This window comes from Epinephelus fuscoguttatus, linkage group LG17 (genome assembly GCF_011397635.1).
Source record: "Epinephelus fuscoguttatus linkage group LG17, E.fuscoguttatus.final_Chr_v1".
NCBI classification, from domain to species: domain Eukaryota; kingdom Metazoa; phylum Chordata; class Actinopteri; order Perciformes; family Serranidae; genus Epinephelus; species Epinephelus fuscoguttatus.
The window spans coordinates 579,801-592,492 of NC_064768.1; the positions used below are offsets into that span (position 1 = coordinate 579,801).

The 12,692-nt window shown below is 41.3% G+C and overlaps 1 protein-coding gene across 2 annotated transcripts in view; it reads right to left on the reverse strand.

Annotated features, from left to right (window-relative positions):
• vars2 (valyl-tRNA synthetase 2, mitochondrial) overlaps positions 1-12,692 on the reverse strand; it is a 104,670-nt gene that overhangs the window by 33,818 nt on the left and 58,160 nt on the right. For both annotated transcript variants that reach the window (XM_049601536.1, XM_049601537.1), the window contains exons 19-23: positions 11,284-11,354; positions 11,074-11,199; positions 10,854-10,958; positions 4,949-5,017; positions 4,775-4,853 (exon numbers count right to left, since the gene is read on the reverse strand). In XM_049601536.1, the coding sequence (XP_049457493.1) occupies positions 4,775-4,853; positions 4,949-5,017; positions 10,854-10,958; positions 11,074-11,199; positions 11,284-11,354 (450 nt within the window). The remainder of the gene's footprint in view (positions 1-4,774; positions 4,854-4,948; positions 5,018-10,853; positions 10,959-11,073; positions 11,200-11,283; positions 11,355-12,692) is intronic.

Consider the following 12,692-nt stretch of genomic DNA (forward strand, 5'->3'; position numbering starts at 1 on the left):
TGTGAGACGCAGAAAAGGTGAAAGGATGGATTCCACATGCCTGGTTCCCACTGTGAAGCATGGAGGAGGAGGTGTGATGGTGTGGGGGTGTTTTGCTGGTGACACTGTTGGGGATTTATTCAAAATTGAAGGCACACTGAGCCAGCATGGCTACCACAGCATCCATCCTGCAGCGACATGCCATCCCATCCGGTTTGCGTTTAGTTGGACGATCATTTATTTTTCAACAGGACAATGACCCCAAACACACCTCCAGGCTGTGTAAGGGCTATTTGACCAAGAAGGAGAGTGATGGAGTGCTGCGGCAGATGACCTGGCCTCCACAATCACCGGACCTGAACCCAATCGAGATGGTTTGGGGTGAGCTGGACCGCAGAGTGAAGGCAAAGGGGCCAACAAGTGCTAAACACCTCTGGGAACTCCTTCAAGACTGTTGGAAAACCATTTCAGGTGACTACCTCTTGAAGCTCATGGAGAGAATGCCAAGAGTGTGCAAAGCAGTAATCAGAGCAAAGGGTGGCTATTTTGAAGAAACTAGAATATAAAACATGTTTTCAGTTATTTCACCTTTTTTTGTTAAGTACATAACTCCACATGTGTTCATTCATAGTTTTGATGCCTTCAGTGAGAATCTACAATGTAAATAGTCATGAAAATAAAGAAAACGCATTGAATGAGAAGGTGTGTCCAAACTTTTGGCCTGTACTTTATATATATATATATGTATATAGCTAAACTCAGCAAGGTAAACAACAAGGCGATTCCCACTTACACAGTGGTAAGAGTGCTGGACCGGAAGTGTCGCACAAAAAAAACGGAAGCTGGCTGCGTTCTGTTTTGCCTCCGTGTTTCCGTGAAAAATAAGGTGGATAGCACTTACATGCCATAATTTTTATTTTCTGACATTTAATGTGCAGGTTTGTCACAGTATATAATATTTTTTCTCCCATTTCACTGTTTTCGTTTGCAATTTCTTTCAAGTGTTTTTTCAAGTGGCTTATACCAATATATCAGACCTGTGTCACATGATCTCTGCATGAGTTTTTAAATTGCACACCTGTTCCTAGTGCATTTTTTGACTGCTGCCTGTACTCTGGACTTTTACACTGTATAAGCTGGACAGTCATTGCTTTTTATCCTTATGTGACTATTTGCTTGTCTTTGAAGAGCACTTGATTTGTGCAGCATCAACTGTGCATTCATTCTGTAATAATAATAGTAATAATTAAAGCTGCAAGCAGCTGTGATCGGGCCCTCGCTCTCCTGCGCCACCGCGGGGGGCCAGCAGCACGTATCACTGAAGCGGTTATGTGAAAACTCAGAGTAAGTTAACCCTGACGTGGTGTGATGTTTCATCTTTCTACTCCAAAAAAAAAACCCTATGGGAAGGGTTTCTGAAAATTTCAAGGGGGCGCTATAGAGACATTTTGTCCCCCCCATGGGTGACGCCCCTATCAGATGTAAGAGCTCACCATTCTTGATCTGTGTATCAATTTCATGAGGATATTAGGTCGCTGAAGCCATCAAAAAGCCAAACGTATTTGGTGGCGAGGGCGGCGTCATAGCGGCCACACCCTTTGACATAGAGAAAAGCTTTTAATAACTTTTGATCAGCATGGTCTCAGGGGCTGAGGCTGTCGAGCAACCAGGGGCTGCAGGGAGACCCAGAGCAGGCATGGATTGGTGGTGTAAATGTGGGGCCTACTGGCCACTTTATTAGGTACACTTGTGCAATCTAATACAATCCAATACAACAGCTCTGCAACACATTCTACGTTTACAAAGCTTTTACATTTTCAGCTTTTGTCAGAAAGGTGATTATTCTACTTTATTACTGAGGTTGTAGTGGGTGGTGTTGGTGTACTGGAGTGCAATATATTTAAAAGTGTTCCTAATATTTTGTCCCCCTCAATTAGACAAAATTAGGAGGCCACTCCAGTACACCACCACCATTCACTATGACCTCAACAATAAACAAAGTTGAATCACAGCTTTCTAGATGTCAACAATAACCGAAAATTTATAAGCTTCAGGGAAAAAACCATGGTATAGTCATTCTACTGGATTGCATTAGATTACACAGGTGTACACAAAGTGGCCAGTGACTGTATATTACATACATACCGTATTTCCTCAAATAGTAGCCGGGGCTACTATTAACAAAAAATTAGTTTGGGACCAGGCTACAAATAGGGGCAGGCTACTTTTTGAAGGAGGCTTTTAATAAAAGAAAAAATAAATCACAGCCAAATTTGAAAATACAAACCTCACTGACTGCATTTTTTTCTTCTGCACAATGTTGCGAAAATTAGGCCTATCCTGACCCGAAAAGATGCAAAAAAATTGGTCCACACTTTTGTTACCTCAAGGCTGGATTACTGTAACTCTCTATTATCAAGTAGCTCTAGTAAGTCCTTAAAAACTCTCCAGCTAATTCAGAATGCAGCAGCACGTGTACCAACAGGAGCTAAGGAACGAGATCATATTTCTCCTGTTTTAGTTTCTCTGCACTGGCTCCCTGTAAAATCCAGAATTGAATTTAAAATCCTACTGTTAACTTATCAAGCTCTAAATGGTAAAGCTCAGTCATATCTTTGAGAGCTCATAGTGCTATATTATCCCACCAGAACACTGCGCTCTGAGAATGCAGGGTTACTCATGGTCCCTAAAGTCTCCAAAAGTAGATCAGGAGCCAGAGCCTTCAGCTATCAGGCTCCTCTCCTGTGGAATCATCTTCCTGTTACGGTCCGGGAGGCAGACACCGTCTCCACATTTAAGACCAGACTTAAGACTTTCCTCTTTGATAAAGCTTATAGTTAGGGCTGGCTCAGGCTTGCCTTGTACCAGCCCCTAGTTAGGCTGACTTAAGCCTAGTCTGCCGGAGGACCCCCTATAATACACCGGGCACCTTCTCTCCTTCTCTCTCTCTCTCTCTCTCTCCCTCTCCCTCTCTCTCTCGTGTCCTATTACTGCATCTTACTAACTCAGCCATTCTGGATGTCACTAACTCAGCTTCTTCTCCGGAGCCTTTGTGCTCCACTGTCTCTCAGGTTAACTCATATTGCAGCGGTGCCTGGATAGTGTGATGTGTGTGGTTGTGCTGCCACGGTCCTGCCAGATGCCTCCTGCTGCTGCTGTTATCATTAGTCATACTTCTACTGTTATTATACACATATGATTATTGTCACACATGTATACTATCAGATATTAATATATTATTATTATTATTATAATATTATTACTTTCATTAATGTTGTTGTAAGCTACTGTCATTACCACCTCTCTCTGTCTCTCTCTCTTTCTGTCTCATTGTGTCATACGGATTACTGTTAATTTATTATGTTGATCTGTTCTGTACGACATATGTTGCACGTCTGTCCGTCCTGGAAGAGGGATCCCTCCCCAGTTGCTCTTCCTGAGGTTTCTACAGTGTTTTTTTCCCTGTTAAAGGTTTTTTGGGGGGGAGTTTTTCCTTATCCGCTGTGAGGGTCCAAAGGACAGAGGGATGTCATATGCTGTAAAGCCCTGTGAGGCAAATTGTGATTTGTGATATTGGGCTTTATAAATAAAACTGATTGACTGATTGATTGATTGATTGATTGATTGATTGATTGATTTAACAGTAAAAAATAGTTTTTGGTGTTTTTGTAAATCACCACTATTTACTACACCACAGTGTATTAGTTGTCCTGCCTTGAAACAGTGAATCATCTCATCCTCTGTCCCATCTGCAGCCACCGTGATGCCACACACCTTACAAGACAACATGCCACAAATTAATTTGGTGCTATGTTGCCATTTGGACCCGTCCACATAGAACATTGCCGAAATATCAAATTTTTCGCCAGACCAAAGGCGTGTGCCAAATTTGGTGAGTTTTTGAATTTGGGAAAGGGGTGAAATTGGGGATTAAATGAATAATAATAACAATAATAATAATAAATAATAATAAACAGCGCGATTACAATAGGGTCCTTACGGACGCTCGGGCCCTAAAAATAATAACTTGGATTTACGTAGTGCCTTTCAAGGTAACCAAGGCCACTTTACAGACTAAGATAACAAAAAAACAACAACAACAACAAAAAAAAAGTTTGTTTTTTTTGTTTGTTTGTTTGTTTGTTTTTAAATGTCCAGAGATGGAGCTTTGTGGATCTCTGCTGGGAGAAAGTTCCAGAGGGTGGGGCTGCCACACTGAAGGCTCTGTCAGATCAGGCCTGTGTCCACGCACCTTAGGTTCCAGGATGGGATACAGGGGTAGAAGACGTCAGACAGGTATTGAGGGGCAAGACCATGGAGGGATGTGTAAGTTGAGGAGAGTTTCTAATGGGATTGGACAGGAGGCCAGCGAAGTTAGATGAGGGTGGGGGTGATCTGCTGCCCGGGCATGGTAAGGGTGAGAGCCTGTCCAGGCCCTTGTTGATACCCCGGAAAGGGCTTCACTGCTGAAGTCCAGACGGGAGGTGATGAGGGCATGAATGAGTGGCTCTACCACAGAATCAGAGAGTGGTGACCACAGTCTGGAAATATTTTGCAGGAGGAAGAAGGCAGCTTAAAAGATGGTTTTGATGTGAGACTGGAAAGACTAAGAACTGATCTCCTGTCCAGTCACTGCAGTCCCTCACAACTCATCTCTCTCAGTTTAGTTAAAGTTGCACCCTGTCTTCTTTGCCTGCAACACTGTTTTTAACATTCACAAAGCTCTGCACATTCTTTCACTCTGACAAATGGTCTTCCTCACCAGATAAAGTGAGCAGAGATGAGAGTCACTCACCCTGCATCTTATGAGAGCAAAGGGCGAATCTCAGAGCGTCAGTCCCACACTGAGGGATCCCTATGGGGAAGTCTTTCCTCTGTGGGGAAGCAGATGGAACTGTCAGATAAGAAAAGAAGTAATGAGTGTGCTCAGTCAGCCAGAAAGAAACAGATTGGAGAGAGAGGAGCTGACCTGTGCTTCCATGGCAACCAGCTGCTCCCTCGGGTCAAGGTTTCCCTCACTCACTTTGTTTTGAAGTCTCTACGTGGAAACAAACAATAAAATGTCTTTTGAGGGAATCAGAACAGACATCTGTCTCACTGGGCTGTTCCCTAGTTACAGTACATCAGCTATACTGTCACATCACTACAGAAAACAGTTCTCTGACAGTTTTATTCAGCTGTGGCTCAGAAGACAGAGCAGGTGGTTCGATCCCTGGCTCCTCCAGTCTGCATGTCTACTGAACCCCAAATTGCTCCTGGTTGCTGTTCTATCGGTGTGTGAGAGTGTTAAAAAAGTAGCAGGTGGCACCTTGTATGGTAACCTCAGACACCAGTGTATGAATGTATGTGTGAATGGGACACGTATTGTAAAAAAATGCTTTGAGTGGTTGGAAGACTAGAAAGACTATGGAAGTCGTGAATTTTCTGGAAATTTTTATGCAAATCTCAGAACCTAACAAAAGCAGCTTTTGGATGGCTTAGTTGTAGTGGACAGAATTACACTAGTGTAGCAGCAGCAGAATTGCTCAGTTAGAATGGATACAGTGCATTAACTGGACAGAATTCAGGCCGCCCTCTCCAACAGCTTCAAATCAAGTCCCCTTGACGTTAGTATAGGTGCTTTACAAGGGTTAATTCCTGGTCCTCTTTATTCAACATCATCTCTGGCACCCCACATTTGTACATTTTTATGGGGATAACACTGTTTTATACGCTAACGGCTCTTCTCTTTATAAAGCCATGGTAAATCTACATTCTGCTTTTGATACATTTCATATCTCTCTCATCAAACATAAGCTTGTTTTAAATTCTGGCAAAACTAAATGCATGCTGTTCTCTAGGTCACCCTAAGATTGTCCAGCCTACTCCCATATCAAAACCCTTCAGAGTTCTGCATCTGAAGTCACTGAATGTTTTATATATTTGGAACTCTGGCTGGATACCAGACTCACCTTTATGACTCATGTGGAACACTTATCAGGCAAACTGAAAGTCAAACTTGAATTTTTGTGTGTAAAAAAAAAAAAATATATATATATTTTTTTTTAATACTTCTTCTAGTCAAAAGACCATTGGGCATCCTACAAACATGTCTGCACTTGACTGTGGTGACACTGTATGCATGCTTCCCCTTCCCATCTAAAGCCAAATGATTCAGTGTATCTCAGTGTGCTGCAGTTCAATATGGGTTATACATTCCTCATTCACAGCTGCATCTTTTATGAAAAGGTGGGATGGTCTTCCTTAACAGACAAAAGGGAGCCGTAATGTATGCTGTTCAATTATAAGGCTCTACTGCAAAAGCTGAGTAGTAAGCTCTGCTTTCTGATTGCACTTACAATGACAAGTCTAAGGATATCTTGACATAAGCTGTACCCCATGTTTACACTGATTTAATTCCATGATTAAAACATCTGCCACCACAATTTTTTTTCTCTTACTGTCATTAAATGGATAAAATCATATCTTACAGACAGAAAACAATGTGCTTGCATGGATCAGATTACCTCAAAAGTGGCTGACAATCATATTGGTGTACCTCAAGGTTTAACTTTGGGTTCTCTGTTATTGTTTATTAATAGGCCCGTTTCCACTTAAGAAGTTCCTGGTACTCTCACTCTGTTTCTGCTCAAACTGTGTGCTCGCACTCAGATACCATGTTGCTCGGTTAAGGAATACCCGCCCGGACACTCTAATATTAAAGCGAGCGCGCCCACAAGGAGTCAGGGATCATTTCATTGGTCACCAGTAAATCTGGCATTCTATTGATTGGGGGATTTTGACAGGGTTGTTACACAAAAAAATCCAAGCGCAGGGCAGAAATCTGAGAGCAGAAATTCTGCAAGCACACAGAAACAGTTTGAGCGCGAGGAGAAAAGCCGAAGCTCAAGCAGGAAATCTGTGCGAGCAATATTGTATCTGAGTGCAAGCACACAGTTTGAGCAGAAACAGAGTAGATCCAAGCGCAAGCAGAGGCCATTTGAGTGCGAGGGCAGGGTTTTTGAGCATGAAATCAATAAATAATGCTCTCAAACTGATAGACCACTCTCTTGAATAAAGATAGGGATAAAGCTCCATATATATCTGTACTTAAAATTGTTGTTACTAGTTTCTATTATTAAGAGGAAAAGTGTTTTTTTTGTGTGTTAGTGTAAATGTGTCTCACTGATATTTGATATAACTGTGGCTTTGCCTTGGGCAGACAGTGTTTTGTTAGCAGTAATTGATATTGATGAGGGCCACACCAGCATCTACATTTTCAGGTAACTTTGAAGCTGTTTAAAGGGATAGTTCAGATTTTTTGAAGTGAGGTTGTATGGGGTACTTATCCATAGGTGTCAGTCCATACACCCCCAGTTTGAAGAAGCAGGCTGGAGTCTGACATAAGCAATCTACTGCTGTGAAGGGCCAGCAACAAAACATATTTTAGCCACCTAAAAACCTTTAAGTATGAGCTATATTTAGAATATTTTCACTGCTTTACCTTAATGTCAGACAGTGATTTCCAATGGGAAAATGAAATCATACATCACTCTCTTCAAAGCCAGACTCCACTGACAACTAGTATTACCATATAATGGTTGTATGCCTCCGCCTACCAGTCAAGTCTCTCTTGTAGTTTACATCCATGTCCAAGAAAACACGGTTGCTTCACATGTATTTTCCCACGACAGCACAGAAGATCTATAAAATCAGCATAGTTTCAAGATTAAAGTCACCAATTCAGTTTCTGACCAAATGTCTCCCCGTCTGTTCCTCAGATATAATGTTAAGTAATAGCCAGAAAAGTGTTTTGTGCAGAATATTATGATGTCACAGTTATGTTGACTGTTGACCTTTTGGCTATAAAATGTCATCACTTCATCATTTTATCCTGTTAGACATTTTTGTGAAATTTTGTCAAAATCAGTGTAAGAATTCTTGAGTTATGGCCAAAAACATGTTTTGTGAGGTCACACTGCCCTTGACCTTTGAACACCAAATTCTTATCACTTTATTATTTAGTCCAAGTGGACATTTGTGTCAAATTTGAAGAAATTCCCTCAATGTGTTCTTGAGATATTGCATTCACAAGAATGAGACAGACTTGGGGTACATCCCAAGTCCCTTAAAATTACTGCTAACCACCTAACCTAACCACCTTACCTACCTGTTTAGTCCCTCCCACTTAGGAAAACATGCAAGGAGTCAGGAGTTAGGAGTGAGGAGCCAATGATTGCTGATTAAGAGACATGAGACGGCCTTACTCTGAAGCGTCATGTAAAGCGACATCCTGATGGCAACACAGCTGGATCTGCTGCATAATGGAGCCACCATTTGGCGTACATCCAAAGTCACATTATATTCGCTGATCAAAGCCGTAACCCCCACTCCCCGCCGTCATGACTTTGGTCATACACTTTCACATGTACCCTATTACCATTGTTATTGAGTCATTTGCTGAAGTTTGTTGCAATTAAAGAACGGTCTGTAGCCCTGCCACTGTCACTGTGATGAGCATCATAATCATTATTATTATTATCACTATTATTAAATCCACTTGCCATCATTCAACAAGTCAGCTGCTGAGTGAATAAGACATATATCAGACCTGTCTACCTCAATCAATTCAATTTTATTTATAAAGCCCAATATCACAAATCACAATTTGCCTCACAGGGCTTTTCAGCATATGACACCCCTCTGTCCTTAGGACCCTCACAGCTGATCAGGAAAAACTCCCCCCAAAAAAACCCTTTAACGGGGGGAAAAAACGGTAAAAACCTCAGGAAGAGCAACTGAGGAGGGATCCCTCTTCCAGAACGGACAGACGTGCAATAGATGTTGTACAGAACAGATCAGCATAATAAATTAACAGTAATCCGTATGAGACAATGAGACAGAAAGAGAGACAGAGAGAGAGAGACAGGCAGAGAGAGAGATGCAGGACAGACGGTAACGACAGTATCTAGCTTACAACAACATTAATGAAAGTAATAATATTAATTAATATTAATATGAATAGGCTAATTAATATTACCTACAAGCTATTAAACATTTCCACTCACATGACATGCAGGACAATTAATGATGGGCAAATGTGTTTGTGTGCGCGCGTGGTGTTATATCAACACATGTGGTTCTGGACATGAGCAGCTGCACATTTAACAGCCACACATCACCAACAGTCCGCTGAACAATGCAACAGGTTGTGAATGAAATAAACTTAATTACAACATGACAGTCTTGCACAAAATATCAATAACGTTACTCTTTGTAGTCACGTAGGCATGTGAATTACAGCGTTTCATTGCAAAGAATGCATGTAACGGGTACACTTGCGCTGTTTCTCCACCATCTCGTTCAAATGAGCCAGACGTAGTGGGCGGGTATTTGTACGTCAGGGCCTCAAGCTGAAAAAGACTTCCTGTTAGGAACCTCTCATGTTACCTTACTCATCGCACCTAACAGATCCCTTCTAACTCCTAACGCTAACTCCTTACTGACAGGAATAAGAGACATGAGACGGCCTTAAAGATGGCGGATCTCAAACGACTTTCTGTTCAAGTAAGGAGTTAGCAGTATAAAATAAGAGACTTGGGATGTACCCAAGGTCACTTTGACCCTGACCTTTGATCTATGATCACCAAATTCTAATCAGTTCATTACTGACTCAAAGTAGACGTTTGTGCCATATTTAAAGAAATTCCCTCAACGCATTCTTGAGATAGCGCCTTCACAAGAATAAGACTGACAAGGTCATAGTGACCTTGACTTTTGACCGAGGAACCTCCAAAAACTAATCAGTTCTTGGGTGAGTCCAAGTTGACATTTGTGCCAAATTTGAAGAAGCTTTGAGGCACTTGCAACAATGGAACAGATAGACAAACAATCTGAAAACATTTTGCCACTGCTTTGTGTTATTGTGTTCAGTGAGCTAAAATTACTGTTTTTGAAATAGAGTCTGGTGGCTTTGAGGAGAGCATAGATGGGGAGCTGAAGCCGTTAACGGCTTTCCTGTCGGAACAAGCTGTCCGATGCAAAAGTAAAGCAGTGAAAATACTCTCAATATACTGCTATTGATGTTTTTAAGTGGTTAAAATACATTTTATTGCTGACCCCCAACCACAGCAGCACATTGCTTAGCTTCCATGTTGGACTCCAGCCATCCAACATCTTTCTAGTCTTCTGTCCACTCAAAGTGCTTTTACACTACAGATCATTTTGACAGTGTCGCTATTAGAATGGTGATGTTGCAGCTTTATGCGAATACAGATAATAATCAATTATTTTTTTTTAGAAAAACAAAGAATTGCCTTAATATTTACATTTAATAAAAACTTAACCTAATTGTGAAATTGAACCACTACTGAACACTGAATATTGGAATTTAAATATGCTAAAAGGAATTTGACACTGAAATGTTTTACTTTGAAAACTAGCTTTTTTGTGATTTGAATTTACCAATTTGAAATTTCAAGAATTTGTTTATAAAAAGAAAAAAAAATATCCCCAGGCTTATCCTTTAACATCCAACTGCTTTGCAGCACAGGACAGGGAGAGGGCAGTCTTTTTCTTGCACTAGCTTTCAGTTTCTCTTCATAACTCATAGTACAACAAATTACAGTGTTTTTTTCCCATTTTCAAAAAACAAAAATCAGAGGTATGTTGGAAATGTCAAAACATAAATTACCTTTACTGACTCTGATAGCTTAAAGTTGCAGTGCATACTGAGGGAGATAACTTAAAGAAAATTTCCATTTCCCAAACACAAATTTACTAGAGTGTAGAGTGTGCTCAGATTATAATATATTTAAAAAGCATTATTCATTCACTGTGAGAGTGAATTCATAAATAGTCATATGCCTCCTGGACCAAGCCCTTGTGCTACTTACCTCCTGAGATACTCCATGTATTACATCTAATGGGTCAATGACGTTTCCCAGAGATTTACTCATTTTCCTGCCATGTTTATCTCTCACCAGGGAGTGAAGGAGAACCTGAAAGGCATAATGGAAACCAGAGGGGGAGAGAGAAAAACAGTATGGGCTGACAGTGTAATGTATCAATAGTGTTAGTCTACATACTGTTTTAAGATTCTCATTATCTTAGTACCTGTTTAAAGGGCAGCTGTCCAGTCAGCTCTGTGCCCAGCATTACCATCCTTGCCACCCAGAAGAAGATGAGGTCACTGCCTGTCTCCAGAATGGAATTGGGGTAGAAGCGCTGCAGGTCACCAGTCTGTGGGAAGTGAAGGTGTGGTTGTAAAACAAAGGGATAGGACTGTTTATTGCAGACAATGTTCTGCTAGAAGAAGTGCAGTACCTGCTCAGGCCAGCCAAGCATCGCAAAGGGAAACAGCCCAGAGGAGAACCACGTATCCAGGACATCAGGATCTAACACAGGGAGCATGCAAATGGAAGCAATGAAGAAATGCATGTGTATAGATCAGCATGACAATGACTAAACTATTAGTACTACTAAACTGTAGTGGGAGGCTTTTAACTAGTTGTTTTGAAGTCTATTTCATAAAACTGGCTTTGCCTCCTCGAATTCTAAAAATTGATTATTACTTGCCTGATATCAGACAGAACAGTCAACTTGTTACACTACCTAGCAATTGGAAACAGTAGCATGAGCAGAAGCAGAGGTAGCCTGATCGATAATTGATACTGGTATTGATCAAGTGGCGACCTCAAGGGCTGACAAATGAAGCTGACGCATAACTGCAGGTCCTCAAATGGCCATATGAGGTTGGCTCCAAGAGCAAGTCAGTCCCTACAGACACCAGAATTAAAATGCCCAACTTTACAGTAGGAATAAAAATGTTTAAAGCCTGGTATGAAAAATAGTTTTAGTCTCTGTAGCTAATTTCAGTGTTTATGTCAACTGTACGGTGACTCAATTTTTATGTAACTCACCCGTTTAAATGTTATTAAGGCTTAAAGTTATGCATAATTTATGGCATGGCTGCCCTGAGTGACAGGTAAGTGCCGTCTGTCAACAAGTTGCTACCACGTCAACAACGTTGGTTAGGTTATGTAACCATGGTAACGAAACTATGGCGTAACCCGATATTCACAGTGGTGTAGCTGTAGCTGAGTGTGTTTTCAGTTCATGTAACATTGTAACATTTTGGTCTCTTAAAAAATTCGTGTTCAGTGTTTGCTTGTGCTAAAAGACCCTCTAAGGAGTCGGATGTTCGGTTTTTCCCAGTAAGTACGTTTTGTGTTAGTGGTTTTAAGCCTGTTTTTTTTCCTAGGGAAATTTAGCATCAGCTTTAGCAGTATCAAAATTAACCATAGCTATAAATGTACTGTGCCAACTAAGATAGCAGCTGGTGTTGGGGTTTGCTTCATTCTCCTGTCCAAATACAGTCAGTTCTGAATCCAAATCTCCATAGTGACGGCAAAATGCTAAAACTAAAGTCGCAGTGGGTGAGTGTGACGAGGCAGGGAATGGACCCAAATGCAGATAGTCCAGGCAGACAGGAGCAGTTCAGGGATTTTTTGACAAAATGAAGGTACATAGGCTTAAAGGCAAGGTGTATAGGTAGGTTTCAGATATCAGGGTTCAGGGTTTAAGTACAGGTTCAGAGAGAAAAATCAAAGAGAAGTAGGGCCTGGACGATGGAGACCAGCAGGGCATGAGACCTCAGGTGGGCAGACTGGGGGCTGGGACAGTGGCTCTGGAGGAAGAACAGAATGCAGAAAGCCAGCAGTGATAGTGGAAGC